The 17344-nt window shown below is 42.6% G+C and overlaps 1 protein-coding gene across 4 annotated transcripts in view; it reads left to right on the top strand.

The window, feature by feature from the left end:
• dlec1 (DLEC1 cilia and flagella associated protein) overlaps positions 1-17344 on the top strand; it is a 182026-nt gene that overhangs the window by 125514 nt on the left and 39168 nt on the right. For all 4 annotated transcript variants that reach the window (XM_072576369.1, XM_072576371.1, XM_072576368.1 and 1 more), the window contains 7 exons: positions 5754-5893; positions 7783-7936; positions 9416-9526; positions 10123-10253; positions 10347-10526; positions 14271-14347; positions 16824-16975. In XM_072576369.1, coding sequence (XP_072432470.1) covers positions 5754-5893; positions 7783-7936; positions 9416-9526; positions 10123-10253; positions 10347-10526; positions 14271-14347; positions 16824-16975 — 945 coding nt within the window. The remainder of the gene's footprint in view (positions 1-5753; positions 5894-7782; positions 7937-9415; positions 9527-10122; positions 10254-10346; positions 10527-14270; positions 14348-16823; positions 16976-17344) is intronic.

Raw genomic sequence — 17344 nt, 5'->3', positions numbered from 1 at the left:
CTTAGTTCTCTTTTATATCTTCCCCTCTCACCCTAAACCTATGCCCTCTAGTTCTGGACTCCCCCACATCAGGGAAAAGATTGTCTATTTACCCTAACCATGCCCCTCATGATTTTATAAATCTCGATAAGATCACCCCCCAGCCTCCGACGCTCCAGGGAAAACAGCCCTAGCCTATTCCAACTCTCCCTATAGCTCAAATCCTCCAACCCTGGCAACATCCTTGTACGTCATTTCTGGACCCTTTCAAGTTTCACGATATTCTTCTGATAGGAAGGAGACCAGGATTGCACGCAATATTCCAAAAGTGGCCTAACCAATGTCCTGTTCAGCTGCAACATGATCTCCTATATTCAATGCTCTGACCAATAAAGGAAAGCATTCCAAATGCTTTCTTCACTATCTTCTCTACTGTGACTCTATTTTCAAGCAGCTATGAACGTGCACTCCAAGGTCTCTTTGTTCAGTAACACTCCCTAGGACCTTACCATTAAGTGTACAAGCCCTACTAAGATTTGCTTTCCCAAAATGCACCACCTCACATTTATCAAAATTAAACTCCATCTGCCACTCCTCAGCCCAGTGGCCCATCTGATCAAGATCCTGTTGTAATCTGAGGCAACCTTCTTAGCTGTCCACTACACCTCCAATTTTGGTGTCATCTGCAAACTTACTAACTTCACCTCTTATGCTCACATCCAAATCATTTATGTAAATGACAAAATATAGAGGGCCCAGCACCGATCCTTGTGGCACTCCGCTGGTCACAGACGTGATTCCCAAGATATATGTTCTTTTCATCACAAAGAATTTGCCGAAATTTAAAAGAAAAGCACAATCTGAAAACCTGTGAGGTCAGGTGGACTTGGATGTGTTATAAAAGGATTGCTCCAGTGTGTAAAATCCCGCTTTTGATTTGATTTATTATTGCCACATGCACCTAGATACAGTGGAAAGTTTTGTTTTGTGTGCAGTACAGGCAGATCATACTGGACAAATTTCACAGTGTCATAGAACAGGGCGAGGAATACAATGTTACGGCTGCAAAAATGTTGCACGAGAAGTAAGATCAGCATTACATTTGAAATTTGACAGGTCCATTCAGCAGTCTAATAACAGCGGGGAAGAAACTCGTCTTGAACCTGTTGGTACAAGTGTTCAAGGTTTTGAGTCTTCTTTCTGACAGAAGCGGTTGGAAGAGATTCTAACTGGGGTGGGATGGGTCTTTGATGGCGCTGGCTGCCTTTCTGAGGCAGCGAGAAATGTAGACGGAGTCAATGCATGGAATGTTGGATTGAGAGATGGACTGGGCTGTGTCCACCTTGCTTTGGACAAAGTGCAAACTGAACCCAATACAGAGGAACCTCGATTATCCTGACATCAATTATCGGAAAATCAGATCGGATCGGTAGATCATGTGAAACCGTTACAGACTGTGTAACTGACAATGGTGCAACGATCGCGTCTTTGCTTTACAGAACAGGGTAAATGAGGGTTACCTGCACTGAAGAAGATGTGCAAACGTTGCATCAACAAGAGAGGTGTTAATGACACTGGTGCAACAATCTCAGTGGGTCAATTGTAGCAGTGTTGAAAGAACTTTAACACATAAAAATGACTGACATGCTAAAGGATTTAAAATGCATGACAAAATCAATGGTGTCTTCATTCCCTCTATGACTTTGTTCCAAGTTCGTATCTGGTATAACTGATTGAGTTTGTTGTACGTACTTACCATGTCTGTGAAGAGAAAGCGGGCGACAGTGGCAATTGAGCAGTAAAGTGAGATTTTACAGCATCTAGATTGTGGTGAAAATGCATCAAAGGCTGCACAGGAGTACAACATAGGAATAGTGACAGTGTCCGACATCAGGAAAGCAAGATCGGCGACTGAGAAATTCATCAGCCAAAGTGACACTGCAAATGCATTAAAAAGAAAATCCAAGAAGCCAGCTAAGGATGAGCAACTCGACCAAGCTGTGTTTTTGTGGTGTTCATAGCAGCGTGTAAAGGGGATTCCCGTATCTGGCCCAATGATACTAGAAAAAGCTGCCAGTTGCCATGAATGACTCCACGCTGGTGAGTATGATCACAGCGTATCATTGGCTGGTTGCACCACTTCAAACATCGTCATGGCATTAGGCAACTCAGCGTTCTTGGGAAGCAGAATTCCGTGGATGACAGCACCATGGAAGGTTACAGACAGAAACTGCACTCCCATCATTCATGAGCCTGAGCAATTGTACAATGCTGATGGAAGTGGATTGTTCTGGCGTCCACCGCGGAAAAGCAGGTGTCGGGATATAAAGCGCAGAAGGATCAGATCACGATTTTCCTTTGTGTCAACACCACCAGCACTCAAATTACCGCTTGTCTGCAAAGGACGATATGCGCATCCACGTTGCTTCAAGAACTGTGACAGGAACTCGATTCCCGAAAAGTACAAAAAACAAAATCAGGCATGGATGACATATCCACTTTTTTCATCCTGTTTTCATGAAGACTTTGTACCTGCTGTCAGATCACATTTGGCAGGCACTGGACACGAACAACGCACCCTTCTGCTTGTTGACAACACGGGGGCACACACTGTGAAAGGCAGCCAGTTAGAATCAGCAGACGGAGCTATCAAGTGTTTGTTTTTACCACCAAACACTACTTCAAGATTACAGCCTCTTGATCAGGGAATCATCGCTATAATGAAAAGATATTATCGCCGTAACATATTGCGTGCTGTCCTGGGTGAAGACAATGCAAAGAAAGGACTGCAGGAAATTATAAAGACATTCACAGTCAAGGACGCTTTGTTCATGATTACTGAATCTTGGGACCGCATCAAGCCATCGACAGTCGCGGAATGTTGGTACAATGGCTGGCATGTTGGTAACAGGACACCCATCCAGCTCAAAGGCTAACCACTGACATCACCGAAAACTGCAGACAGCTGGGATTAGAAGACTTTGTACAGCCTGAGATCGATGCTTGGGTAAACTGTGACAACAACATCAGAACATCCGCGATGATCAGATAGTCAACATCATCGCAGAAGAACAGCAGGAAATTATGGATGCCCCGTGGATGGTAAGGAAAATCTGATACCGACACCTCCTCCAGATCCCCATGAACGAAGCAGTCGACAGTTTGTGAATTTTCATGGAATGGTACAAGGCACAAGATGCAGTCGATGCCGTTAAGTTGATGAATCATCACCAAATGTTATCATTTGCAAAAAAAAGATAGCAGCACCTCAAGCAACAGTGGCTGGATATTTTGTTTGAAAATAATAACTAACCTCCACTTCAATAAATTTTATTTACTGTACAGGTGCACAAAAAGTGATTTGATTTGTAAAATGTCATGAATTTTTAAGTGATATCCAGCGTTTGTACAAACTTTAGTGATTGAATGAAATAAAAACTCTGTAAACATGCTTTTGAACACAATTATGTGCAGTAAGGCTTCCCTCGTTTAAGGTTGCATAAATTATCCGAATAATCAATGATCCAAATTAAAAACTGCCCACCCATCAACTTCAGATAATCGAGGTTCCTCTGTATGTGGGACTGTGGATAAGTGCGATGCTGGTGGTGTGCCACCTTTCCATCTCCAATCTGTGTTGAATGGGATCATTTAGTCTCCTTTGTAGTGAAGTCAGGAAACAGCTGCATACACAGTTCGAAACGTGGAACTCTCTGCCCCCTGAGAGGCTGTGGATATTGGGTTTAACTGAAAATTTAAGAACTGGGGTTATATTAAGACATCAGACATATAGAGGAAAGAAGATTACTTGATATTAATGTATGGATCAGGGATGATCTAACCGAATTGTTGAACAATTCCGAAAGGTACGAATGGCAGTAACCTTTTGTCATTGCTGGAATACTGCAGTAAAACCAAATTTGCAATTCTCCTATCAATGGGATCATTTTTCTTTTGTTTATTTATAAAATCTGTGCATCTCTGGGTGGGTCAGCATTTATTGACCATCTCGAATGCCCTGGAGAAGGTAATGCTGAGCTGTTGTCTTGAACAGTTATAGTCCATGTCCATGTACAGGTATATCCACTGCAGCTCTGGGAATTTGACCCAGTGACATTGAAAGAATGGTGATACATTTCCAAGTCAAAATAGAGAGTGGCTTGGAGACGAACTTGCTGGTGGTGGTGTTCTTATGTATCTGCTCCCCTTGGTCCTTTGAGATGATAGAGATTGTCAGTTTTCTAGCTACATTGTCACCACATGCACAAACATCCACTCCCTCTGCCACCAATGCTCAGTAGAAACAGTGTACAGCTTCCTCATCCTCAGAGTGAAGGGACAACCCTTGGGTTATACCCAAAATGCCAACTTCTCCAACTCCTGATGTTGCCCGGCTTGGTGTGCTCTTCCAGCCTCCTGCTTGTCAGCTTTGGATTCCAGCATCTGCAGTTTTTTTGTATCTATCCAGACAAATCACTCCATACATAAGTACATTGAGGCAATAGAACAGAATGCAGAATATAGCGTTACAGCTGCAGAGAAAGTTCAATTTTAATATATGAGGTTCCATTCAAGCGTCTGATAACAGTGGGGTGCCAGACATGAAAGTAGATTTAAGATAACATCATTAATAATCCTGACATACTTGAAATTGAGATTTAAAAGAGTATAATGATTGTAATAGATGATGATCTGCTGGGGTCAATGCACAGAGTCGCCATGCCCTGGCATCATCTTGCAGCCAGAGGGTGATGAATGTTTTCAGCCAGAGGGTGGTGAATCTGTGGATCTCATTCCTGCAAAAGGCTATGGAGACCAAATCATTATGTGTATTTGAGACAGAAATAGATAGATTCTTGATTAGTAATGGGGTCAAGGGATATGGGGAGAAGGCAGTAGAATAGAGTTGAGAAACAGATCAGCCATGATTGAATGGTGGAGCAGACTTGATAGGCCAAATGGCCTGATTCTGCTCTCATATCCTATGGTCGGAACCCATGACCACTTCTATCTAGAAGTACAGGGGCAGCAGCTACATGGGAACACCATCACTCGCAAATTCCCCTCCAAGCCATTCACCATTCTGACCTGGAAATATATCACCGTTTCTTCAGTGTCACTAGGTAAAATCCTGGAATTCCCTTCGTTATGGCATTTTGAGTCTACCTAGAGCACGTGAACTTCAGCAGATCAAGAAAGCAGCTCACTACCACCTTCTCAAGGGCAAATATGGACGGGCAATAAATGCTGGCAAGCCAGCGACATCCAGATCTTATAAGTGAATAAATGAAAAAAGGAGGCTTGACAAGTTGCTGAAATACACCTTTTAAGTGATACATCCTGTTGTTTCTGCACCAGTGATGGAAGTCGTGTCTATTTAAAGTGATGAGGTGTCAATCAAACAGCCTACTTTGTTCCAGATGATATCAAGCTTCTTGATATTGGAACAACACTCATCCAGTCAAGCGGAAAGTATTCCATTCGCATTCCTGGAAAATGGTGGGCAGGAATTGGGGAGATAGAAGCTGAGGTAATTTCCTCAGAATTGCCAGCACCTGATATATTCTTGTGGTCACATTATTGTTATGGACTAGAAGAAGCACAAACCTATTCAGAGAATCTTTCTGCAACGCATCTCAATCCTGTAGGACCTCTTTGAAAGAGCCATTGAATCAGTCATACCTTCCTGCTTTTCTCCACTAGTCTCGCAATGTTTTTCTTTTCAAACATATAGGTGTTAGAGACTTGTGGCATGAACCATTTTTCCATTGCAGGTCTCACAGTTTACCTTTGAACCGTCCAGTGGAGAACTGCTACCACTGGCTGAGCACAATGTGACTATCCTGTTTACTCCAACAAAGTGTCAAAGCCTGAAGACAGTTCTTGAGTTGAAAGTGGAAAATGGAAATACAAGGTAAACAGGGCTAAAAAGCCTTCTCCACAATTTCCTGTATTCGATGCGAACATAGTGTTTTAAGATATGTCAAGCAGGATAGATAAAGGGGAACTGATAGATGAAATGTATTTAGATTCTGGATGGGCACAAACGTGAGCCCTATCCTGAGGACAGGCTGTTTGGCCTTAGAGAGTTCGAGGTCATTGAGGGGGTGGGCTAGTGAATATGTGGCAAGGCTCGGGGTGGGGTTTTGGAGGTGTCCTGATGGTTGGGAGGGGGAGGGGTGACGGCATGTGCTGGGTGAGGGTTGGATATGGTGTGGTTGGGGGAGGGGTTGCTGGGAGAGAAAGGTGATTGGGAGGGGCTATTGAACAAGAAGCATAGAATTGAAAAAGGTTGGTTATTTTCAGGTTGGCAAACTGTAACTAGTAGAGTGCCACAGGGATCAGAGCTGGGGCATTAACTATTTACAATAAAAATCATGTTGCAACTATACAAAACGCTAGTGCGGCCACTCTTGCAATATTGTGTACAGTTCTGGTCCCCATATTTCAGGAAGGAGGTGGAAGCATTGGAAAACCTGCAGAGGAGATTTACCAGGATGTTACCTGGACTGGAGGGAAGGTCATATGAGGAAAGGAAAAGAGACTTGGATCTGTTCTCATTGGAAAGAAGAAGGCTAAGAGGGGATTTGGTTGAGACATATAAGATGATCAGAGGATTAGATAGGGTGGACAGTGAAAGTCTCTTTCCCAGGATGATGACGTCAGCTTGTACGAGGGGGCATAACTACAAATTGAGGGGTGATAGATTTAAGACAGATGTCAGAGGAAAGTTCTTTACACAGAGAGCGGTAAGGGCGTGGAATGCTCTACCTGCTAATGTAATCAACTCAGCCACATTAGGGAGATTTAAACAATCCTTAGATAAGCACATGGATGATTTTGGGATAGTGTAGGGGGACGAGCTGAGAATAGTTCACAGGTCGGTGCAACATCGAGGGCCGAAGGGCCTGTTCTGCGCTGTATGTTCTATGTTCTAAGTCAATTACTTGAATGAGGGGATAGAATGTATTGTTGTCAAATCTGCTGATGGTACAACATAAGCGGGAGGAAATCAGAGCAGGTTTTAATGGAAGTGACATGAGCTGGAGAGCAGATGACAGAAGTCCATGCTGCTTCTTTTACATTACTGATATTATATTCCATCTTGTACTGTTCCTGTATCCCAGGGGTGATGGTGAGAGGAAGTAGTTGGCAAGGGGGTCGACAGCAAGGATGGGGTGATTCTCAGTGAGAATCTGTCCCCTTCCTGATGCTAATCCTCTCAATCAGTCATTATGTTAATGCACTGCTACTGAAAGATCTTAATTGGCAGTGGCAGTAGAAGTCTGTTCTTGGAAGACAGATTCTCTACCTCATGCACTCCTGCCTGATCAAGTAATCATTGAATCCCGATGCAGTGCAGAAAAAGGCTATTCATGCCCATCAAGTCTGCACTGATCTCCAAAGAGTACCCTGTCCAGATACAGCCCCTCATCCTATCCTAATCCCCAAAACTGATCGAACCCAGGTCCCTGGCACTGTGAGGCAGCATTGCTAACCATTGAGCCACCATAATTCCATTCCATCAAGCTCACCACAGGGAAGGGCGTTAAGTTCCACTCAAAGACTTAGCAAAGTCATATGACATTACCATTGCAACAATGTCTCCCTGTTTTCAGTAATTTGATTGAGGAATAATTGTTGGCCAGCATACCAGGGAATCCTCCCTTGTTCACCTTCAGAGCATCTACATCAACCTGAGATTGCAGGGGGATAAGTTTAATGTCCTACCTAAAAGACAGCATTTAGAAAGTGGGTACAGAGCAGAATAAAAGGTTCAATAGCTACTGTTTTCCTCACTAGTCATATTGGAGTGAAGGCTGAAGTCCAGGCAGTTCAGGTGTGCCTGCTGTCCTCTACAGTCATTTTCAAAGATATCTACGTTGGGATCCCTGCACAGGAGACAGTGAAAATCTTCAACCAGACACTACTACCAACAAAATATACCTGGGGAGAGGTAAGTCTGAGAAAAGCCCCAAGCACTTGGGAAAAATTGGAGTACTAATCCAGTGATGTAATCCTGCCTTCTTAAACAGCTGTAGTCTATGTGGTGTAGGTACACACACCATGCAGCATATATTTTGTGCAGCCTTGGTTCATCTATTGCCTGAACATGTGAGAGAGGTGCTATAATGTGTGAGAACCATCTCATCGAGCAGTTCATCAACCTGATCAGGTATTATTTTCAGTTAACATATTATTACCACATTTTCTTTTCAAGATATGTATGGTTTAACTAATGTATCATACCTATTTATCTTTGACCTCAAGAAGCCGTTCCCCCTTCCTACTCTGAGACTATAAGAAGGGCCATGTAGATTGTTACACGGTTGAATGGTTTATGGATGAGTTGATTGGAAGGTGCTGGTAGCCTATTTTTGATACCATGGTCATTCTAGGTGAGTGAACTAAGAGTCCAGAGATGTGCAGATCTGGTGAATTGGCCATGCTAAATTGCCCATAGTGCTAGATGTAGAGGGAATTGGGTCTGGGTGGGTTACTCTTTGGAGGGTTGGTGTGGACTGGCTGGGCCAGTTTCCACACTGTAGGGAATCTAATCTAATCATAAAATGTGTTGAATTAACTTTCTTGTCCACAATTATCTTATGAATTTGTGTCGAGCTGCCTGAAAATTTTTGACCTCTATTTAAAACTGTACACACATTTTTGAATTGTTAGTTTACATGAATGTAAATATTGAAAAATTATAAAGGCGAATTCTTCAGAGGAGAGAGTTGTCTACAAGTTTATATCAGAGTCTAGATTAGAGTGGTGCTCAGCAGGTTAGGCAGCATCTGAGGAGCAGGAAAAGCCCTGATGAAGGGCTTTTGCCCAAAATGACCTGCTGTGCTTTTCCAGCACTACTCTAATCTAGACTGTGATCTCCAGCATCGGCAGTCCTCACTTTCACCTACAACTTTATATCAGCCAGAGGCATGATGCTTGTATCTAATCATACCCAGTTCCATTCACCAACCCCAACATCTTGATTTCAAAATTCTTGCCCTTTTAACTACAATGACATGCACTAAATGTTGGCCTGTCCCATAAGTGTGCATTCAAATACATTATGTTAACAATGCCACATACATCTTTGAAATTTACTGTAATCTCCACTGTTTTAACAGTGTTGTGGCACAAAGTCTCTCAGGTCAGCTGACCTCTGTCTTGTTATAGCACATAAACCGTAGATCCTTATCAGGTGTACAAGGCTACAGGTGGATTTTCATGTGGCAGACTGGTAGTGTCCATTTGTAATGACAACTCTGAACAGGTTGATTAGAACAAGCCATGTACTGGACAAATGGGATTAGAATAGAAAGATGGTTGATGACAGTGCAGATCTGACATGCTGAAGGGCTTTTTCCATTTGTTGAAAATCAATGACTCCTTGATGATACTGATTTGATCATATGTGTCCATCTTTGTCAACAAGTTGCATGAAAGTGAAGCTCATCAATATAGAGTCACCGTCTCTGCAGCAAGTTACACTCTGGGGCCAAATGAAGAAGTGACAGCGTGTGTGGAATTAACAGCTTATAGCATGGTGAGTGTACGAGAACATCATCAAGTCAGCATCAGCAGTGCTGACGTGTTATTATGAGGGAATTATAAAGTTACAATCCCGTTTCTACAGCCTCTGAGAAAGCTGTCCAATGATTCGCACTCAATAGGATGTGTTCCTGGAGCTATACCACACAACCTCCTCCCTCTAACTGCCCTGTCTCTTCGTCCTTCCCACGCTGATTGGTTGATTTGTCCATTCTCACGGTGCAATGCCTTCTCACAGCCGAAGATAAATGGATTTTCATCAGCCAATTGGATGATTCATGAGTGTCAGCTGTAGAGACATTCTTCCCCAAATGTTGAAAGAATTCTTCAAATCCTCTGTGCCTTTTCTCCCAGGTGTGTTGCAGTGTCTCTTGGAGATTAATTATCAATTCCTGAAGACACCAGGACAATCCTGGAAGATTGGCAATCCTCAGGCTGGAAAAAAACACAATAGCAACTTGTTTGTTCGGTTTTAAAGTGCACACATCATTAGATTTCAAAACAATTGTGAATATTCTGGTTTATGTCTTCAGCTTGCTGCAATCAAACCTCAATGATGCTGTTTTTGAGTAATGTGATCCTTCCTTGTAGCGTGAATTGAGTGGTTTGATGCTCTCATGCATGGTAGACGAGATGAAAGAACCTCTTCTGCTGGAGATATTGGCTAAACCAAAGGGCCTGAACGTCACTTACAGCATTCCTGCTGACAGTAACGAGGAGAGGTAATCCTTGGTACTGCTTCTTCTGTTCATAATTTAAATGGTTATAATTATGCACAATGTGCAATCCTGATTGCTCGTGTCTTCTTTACACAGCAACTCGCTACTTCTGAATTTCAGTGAGGTAATGGTGCATGGCACAATGAAGAGGCAGCTGTTGATCACCAACAACACTGCCATTCCAGCAGCGTTCAATCTGGAAGTGGACTACTTTAGCAGCTGCTCTCCAGTGCCCCCCTCAGTCAGCAGGCTGGCAGTTAGTCAGTCAAGTAGTCAGTAAGTAACGTCGCAAAACCAGGGTTTGAGGTATTTGTATTTCCCACACTGTTCAACCAGAATTATACATATCTAAATAGTCAAATAGAATTACTCATAAATCATAATACAACTGTTTTGTCTGACCAGCCTTCACATCCTTATTCTCCACGCAAGCAGTAACATACTTACGTTACAGAGTATTGCTGAAAAAGAAACACGCTTTCAGTGCTTGTCATCTGGCCTATGTTAGGACAGAATGGCAGGAATACTAAATCTTACAGGGAATAACCATTCATACTGCATGACAAGAGGGTGCTAATGTGTTGGAAAATGTACTCTGGCTGAGGTATTGCCACGGAGAATGCACCAGGAAAAGGATAACATCCAAGCTTTTTTAAATTTTAATCAGACAAGTCAACTCTGACTGGTCAAGGCATTGGTATGGGGAATGAACCATGAATGGCTGTTCCCCAACAATGAAATTCTTTGACAGTATATCTCTTTTCCACAGCAATATCAAAATAACATTAATATGGTTTCTACTTCAGTTACAACCCTCTCTGTAAAACGAATAGCTTTCATGCTGTCTTTGCTAAATTTCTTACATTTAATAACATGTAGTCCTCTGAGATAACTGTTTGTGGCATCTTGTGCACCCTCTATTTTCATTATTTCAGTGTTCTAAGATAAAGTCACCACAATCCAGGGCACCACAGCGCTACTTGCTCATTAGAGAGAGAGAGAGATAACTGGTGCTAAGTTTAACCTGAGGGTCACCACGCCTCAGGTGAGGGGTGAGGTTGAGAAGAGGGGATCTCCGTGGTAACCTCAGCTATTGGTGTCACTCTGCATGCCAAACCAGCTATCCAGCCAGCTGAGCTAACTGACATTTGAATGTTGTAACACATAGGCAACTGATAAATTTTATAATTTTTTTTGCGTTAGTTTCTTCTACACATGTTTCCTTGCATAGATAGCATCCAAACATGAGAAGTTACCATCAATTTTGAGACCTTGCTATATTCCCACTAAATCCCTGAAAAGCAAACCTCCCCATCTGACTCCCATACAAGCTGACATTATAAATGCTTCCCTTTCTTCAGGGTCTAACCCTTTTCAAATGCACAGTTGCAAATCTTCTCCTTTAAAGAAAACCTCAGCCTCAATCCCTCAATTCTTGCAAACATCAGTAATTTCCCTTTCCTCTAATGTCATCTCTGAGACCCAGAAACTGCCTTTCAAATCTGTTCCCAGCTCTCCCACCACAAAGAAAGGCTCCTAAACAAAACCAAGAATGGTATTTTCTGTGTACTTTACCCACAGAGGATTTTCTATTCCTCCTTTCTCTTCTTGGCCTGCCTGATGCCTTGAGTAGAGGCCACCAGATCCATCTATTTCCAGTGCCTATCCTTTGTTGTCTCCATTAGGGGCAGGTGGAGGTAAAGTTTTTTGTTTGATGCATGTCTGAGCTGCTTAAACAGAGATTCATCATTTCCAGCCATGACTCTCATTCCCGTCCTTGCAATATCACTTCAGGAGTATCACAAAGATCAAACCCTTCCTCATTTGCTCCTCACATTTACGATATTCTCCCCTGTTACAGGATCATTTTTTGCCGAGTTGTAGCTTGTCCCCTCTGCTGCCTCTACTGTATCTTACTGCTTCACAATATCTAATCTTGGATGAGCTGAAAATTACGCCAGCTAAACATTGAGCAGTGTTATGCTGATGTTTTCAGATCAGAGCGGTGCTGGAAAAGCACAGCAGGTCAGGCAGCATCCGAGGAGCAGGAAAATCGACGTTTCGGGCAAAAGCCCTTAATCAGGAAACGTCGATTTTCCTGCTCCTCGGATGCTGCCTGACCTGCTGTGCTTTTCCAGCACCACTCTGATCTAAACTCTGGTTCCCAGCATCTGCAGTCCTCACTTTTGCCTTGCTGATGTTTTCAGTCCTGCACAAACTCTCTACCCTGGGTCTCATATCAGTCATAGACTAAGTCACAAGTCACATGATGCCAGGTTATAGCCTAAGAGGTTTATTTGAAATCTTTTGGAGAGTTGCTCCTTCATTAGAGTGAAGTGGTCATAGACTACACTTTGCAAATTCAGCATTATATGTGACTGTAAGCTGTGCTTCTGACCCCATTACTCCTCCATGTCAAATAATTTCTACTTCCATTATTTGTTTCGGTCCTTGCCCTGTTTTAACTGCTATGAAATCCTTGCCTCTGCTTTTATCATCTGTAAGTGAAACTAATTATTGATTTCTTGGTTGATCAAGAAGTGGGTCTTAGCAGGGACAGATTAAATGTACTGCAGAGAGGTGTGAATTTTGGTAGAAAAAGCATGGTGAGGCACTCTAAAATGAAATTCTAAAGGAGGTGCAGAAATAGAGGGATCTGTGCACAAATGATTAAAGGTGGCAGGACAAGTTGAAAGGACAGTTATTAAAACATGCAGGATCTGGACATTGAGAGCAAAGGTAGGCTATTTATGATAAACCCATATAGATCACCTTGGCCTCGTATTGCGTACTGAGCTGCATCCAGTTCTGGGCACCATTCTTTAGGAAGGATGAAAAGACATTAGAGAAGATGTATGAAAATGGTTCCAGGAATGAGGATGTTGGATGATTAGATTAGAGAAGCTAGAGTTCATCACATTGGTGAAGGAAAGGTTGAAAGTATTCACACTCATGAGGGTGTCTAGGAGAGACTTTCTAGTGATGAAAGGATTGAGAATCAGAGGACACTAATTTGATGGTTAGATTAATTACAATGTGGTAACAGGCCCTTCAGCCCAATAAGTCCACACTGACCCGCTGAAGAGCAACCCACCCAGACCCATTCCCCTACATTTACCCCTCCACCAGACACTACGGGCAATTTAGCCAATTCACCTAACTGCACATCTTTGTGATTGTGGGAGGAAACCGGAGCACCCGGAGGAAACCCACGCAGACACAGGGAGAACGTGTAAACTCCACACAGTCAGTCGTCTGAGGCAGGAATTGAACCCGGGTCTCTGGCGCTGTGAGGCAGCAGTGCTAACCACTGTGCCACCGTGCCGTCCATGGATTTTGAGGAAAAAGTGCTAAAAGGAAAAGACTAGATGAATTACTCTTGAAGACAGCCAGCACAGACATAATGGATTGAGTAGCCTCCTTGGGTGTAATAAGTGTTCTATGATGCTGTCTTCCCACTTTCTGGGCTTATCAAATCTCTGTTCAGCGTACCGTGTCGCACTCACACCTTAATGTTATGATACATTGGCTCTTGGTCCTCCAATATTGCGTATTTGTTGACTACGCTGCTTCCTATCTCTGTAATTTCCTCCAGTTCTACAATTCCTCTATTCTTCCTCCTGCAACTCTCCCTTTTCATAACTCCAGCTTATTCTGGATCCAGTCTCTAGTTCTCCCATCTTCGCAGTTATGTCATTAGCTGCCAATTTGGCACTTTCTGTTATTCTGCACCAAAATCATTTCTCCATTAACATCTCCTAATTTCAGTTATATTATCATTTACGACTGACCCAGACTCCAAATAACAGCAACATGCATTTATATAGTATCTTGAATGCAGTAAAGCCTCCCCTTCACAGAGCAATTATCAATCAAAATTTAACACTGAACCATCCAAGGAGTCACAACAGATGACCAAAATATTCCCATTTTCCATCAATGCTCCTGTGATTCCCAACAATTGTATAGTCTCAGCAGTATATTGAAAGGATAATTCTGGATTCTTTTCGCATATTTAAGGTCCAGAACACCACTCCTTAAAAGAACAGTGAGCCTTACAGAAGGTCCAAGCAAGTCACAGAATCAACTACAGCGTGGTAAGAACACAACCCATAATATTATTGCAGCAACTATGTCAATTAAATAATATTGCAAGATTGCAGATCTACAGATAGCTCAGGATAAAGCCTGAGTCTCAAAATCTGAAATGTGGGCTGCAACAGTTTGAGAAGGCAACTCTTTTCATGGGGAGCCAAGGATGGGCAATAAATATTGGCCCAGCCAGTAAATCCCACGCACAAGTTGCCCACCTGATAGATCCACATTACCTCAGTATTTCTCCACAGGCTTTTGGTTGTCCATTGGATGTAAACTTTGGTCCAGCATTTATTCTGCATTTTTGATTGTTCATAAGAAGATGGTGCTAAGCAGCTTTCTTGAAAAAGCTGTAGTCCAAGTGATGAGGGATAGAAGTTCCAGGACTGTGTTCAATGACAATGAAAGAATGACAATATACTGTACTTTCTTGTGAGATGATGGCTCCTTATATCTTGTGGCATTTGCCGCCTCTACCAGTGTGTCGTACTGGGTTCATATAATGCCACAATGTAGCACATAGTATACAAGAAGAAATATTGGATATTTGTGATAAAGGGAGAACACAATTAAGGATGACTAATCTACCAATAGACTGAAAAACATCAGGTTATCCTTAATAGTCTGGGTGAGAGGTTTTGGTTTCTTACAGTAGCATGGTGGGACAATGGTTATCACTGCAGTCTCACACCGCCAGGGACCTAGGTTCAATTCAACTCTTGGGCGAATGTGCAGACATTCTCTCAGTGTCTGCGTGGGTTTCCTTTAGGTGCTCTGGTTTCCTTCCACAGTCCAAAGATTTCAGGTTAGATGGATTGGCCATGCTAAATTGCCCATAGCATCCAGCAATGTACAGACTCGGTGGCGTAGCCATGGGAAATGTAGAGTTACAGGGTTAGGGTAAGAGGGTGGGTCTGGGTTGGATGATCTTCAGAGGGTCGGTGTGGACTTGATGGGCCGAATGGCCTGCTTCCACACTGTAGGGATTCTATAATTCTTGCACACATTCCTGGATAAATAAAACTAAAATATCACAGTCCAAAAATAAAAAACAAAGGAATACTTTATAAAATGTGTTTTAATCAACTCATTCAGACATAGCTGATTTGTAGATGGGACTTGAACCTTCTGGCCTATTACACTAGAAATTACACTAACCACGTGCCAGAATAGTCCCTTACAGATACTTTATATTGTTTTGAAAGGCCACAACTCTCTTGACAGATTCTGAGATTAATCAATAGCTTTGTCAGAGAGCCAGTGCAGGCCCAATGACTTAGTGGCCTCCTCCTTCTTCATGATTTAACCTAAATAACCCTCAACATCAATCTGTTTTTGGCCGTCATTGATTGGTGGAGGAAATTGACCAGGTCACCCAGAGAACTTCCTGTTCTTCAGATTGGAACCTTTAATGTCCACAGGCAGACTTGCCTCCAACAGGTTCATTCTGTGAAGCAGTATCCCTCCAATTTTGTGCCAAAATATCAACACAGTTTTATGTGGAGCTTAATCTAACAACATCCTTTTCTCAGTGTTGAGAGTAATGCAGGTTGTGTCAGCTTAACTCAATAACATTGAGCATATTAACTTAGGCTAGCAATAAGGGAGTATTGCAGTATTAATGAAGCCATCTTTCAGGTAAGATATGAAACAGACATCCTGACCTCCCTGTCTGGAGAATGTAGAATGATTCTGCAGTTCTGTTTAGAAGAAAATAAAGATTAAACACTTTGGGCTGAACTATCCAGTGCGTGTTGGGAGTCTGACTTTTTAGTGTGTTGGCAGTCCTGAGTTCATGCATATTGTTAGGTCACCTAGCATGCCGTCTGTCAATAGATTCATTGTCCTTTTAAAGGTGGTGGTAGGGTTTGCAAGTCAAGAGGCCCTATCTGACGCAGAAATGATTTTGCAAATTCATCTCAAAATAGGAGTGCTCATAGATTCCTTCTGCAATTTTGAGAATGAAGATGGTCGCACCCAGTTAGGCTGGCGAAGTGGAAGGAGGAGCCAGTTTTATGGCTAGGGCCACTCATCCTGGTGGCTGTGTCACAGCAACATGGATGCTTTGGCTCCAATTGTCTCCCAGCTTGCTGCTGGTTCATATAGATTGTGGGTCAAATGCCACACCATAGTCTAGAGCACAAAACCTTCGGCTGTCCCTTCAGTGCGATACAGAAGGAGTTCCATACTGTTGAAAATGCCATCTTGTAAATGAGATCTTTCAACCCTGCACTTGCTCAAACTGGCATAATGGAATTGTCTACATCCACTTGACTGCAGCATCATGGAACCTCAGTTTAAAGTCTTAACTAAAGGGTGGCACCTCCAATGGTGTGCGCTCCCTCAGCTCCATACTGAGAATGCCAGTGCAGATTATGTGTTCAAGTACTGGACTGATGCTCAATCATTTGCATACATTTGCCACACACCTTTCAGATCTTTTCATTTTTCCTTCTCCTCCTCTGTTCCCCCTCACAGAATTTGAGGACGTACTGCTCTGTCACAGGAAAGGGGCAGCGTTTGTTGTCCAACCAAAGACAGGGACCCTGGAGCCATACCAGCGGCTGACCATTGAAATCACAGCCTTTGCCAACATGTGGGGAGACTACAGCGATTATCTGATTTGCAGAGTTCGTATTTTTTGTTTCATTGTCCTCTAAATAGAATCTACACCACAGAAACAACCCATCTGACCCAGCCTATCAAGACTTATGTTTACACTGCACATGAGTCTTTTCAGCATATCCTTCTATTCCTTTCTCCCCCATGTACCTATCAAACCTCTTATTAAAGTACTTCAATGTATTTCATCTCAATCACTCTTTGCGATCATGTTTTCCACATTCTCTGAGTACAGGAATTTCTCCTGAATTCGTGGCTATTTTATATTGACAAACCTTGCTTATGATTTCTTTTGATTTATTTATTTGATTTGATTTGATTTATTTATTGTGTGAAATAACAGTGAAAAAGTGTTGTTTGGTGTTGCCACTTTCCAG

Source organism: Chiloscyllium punctatum, chromosome 8 (genome assembly GCF_047496795.1).
Source record: "Chiloscyllium punctatum isolate Juve2018m chromosome 8, sChiPun1.3, whole genome shotgun sequence".
In the NCBI taxonomy this organism is placed as follows: domain Eukaryota; kingdom Metazoa; phylum Chordata; class Chondrichthyes; order Orectolobiformes; family Hemiscylliidae; genus Chiloscyllium; species Chiloscyllium punctatum.
The sequence above is the reverse complement of the archived record's forward strand: the minus strand, read 5'-3'. Positions and strand labels throughout refer to the sequence as shown.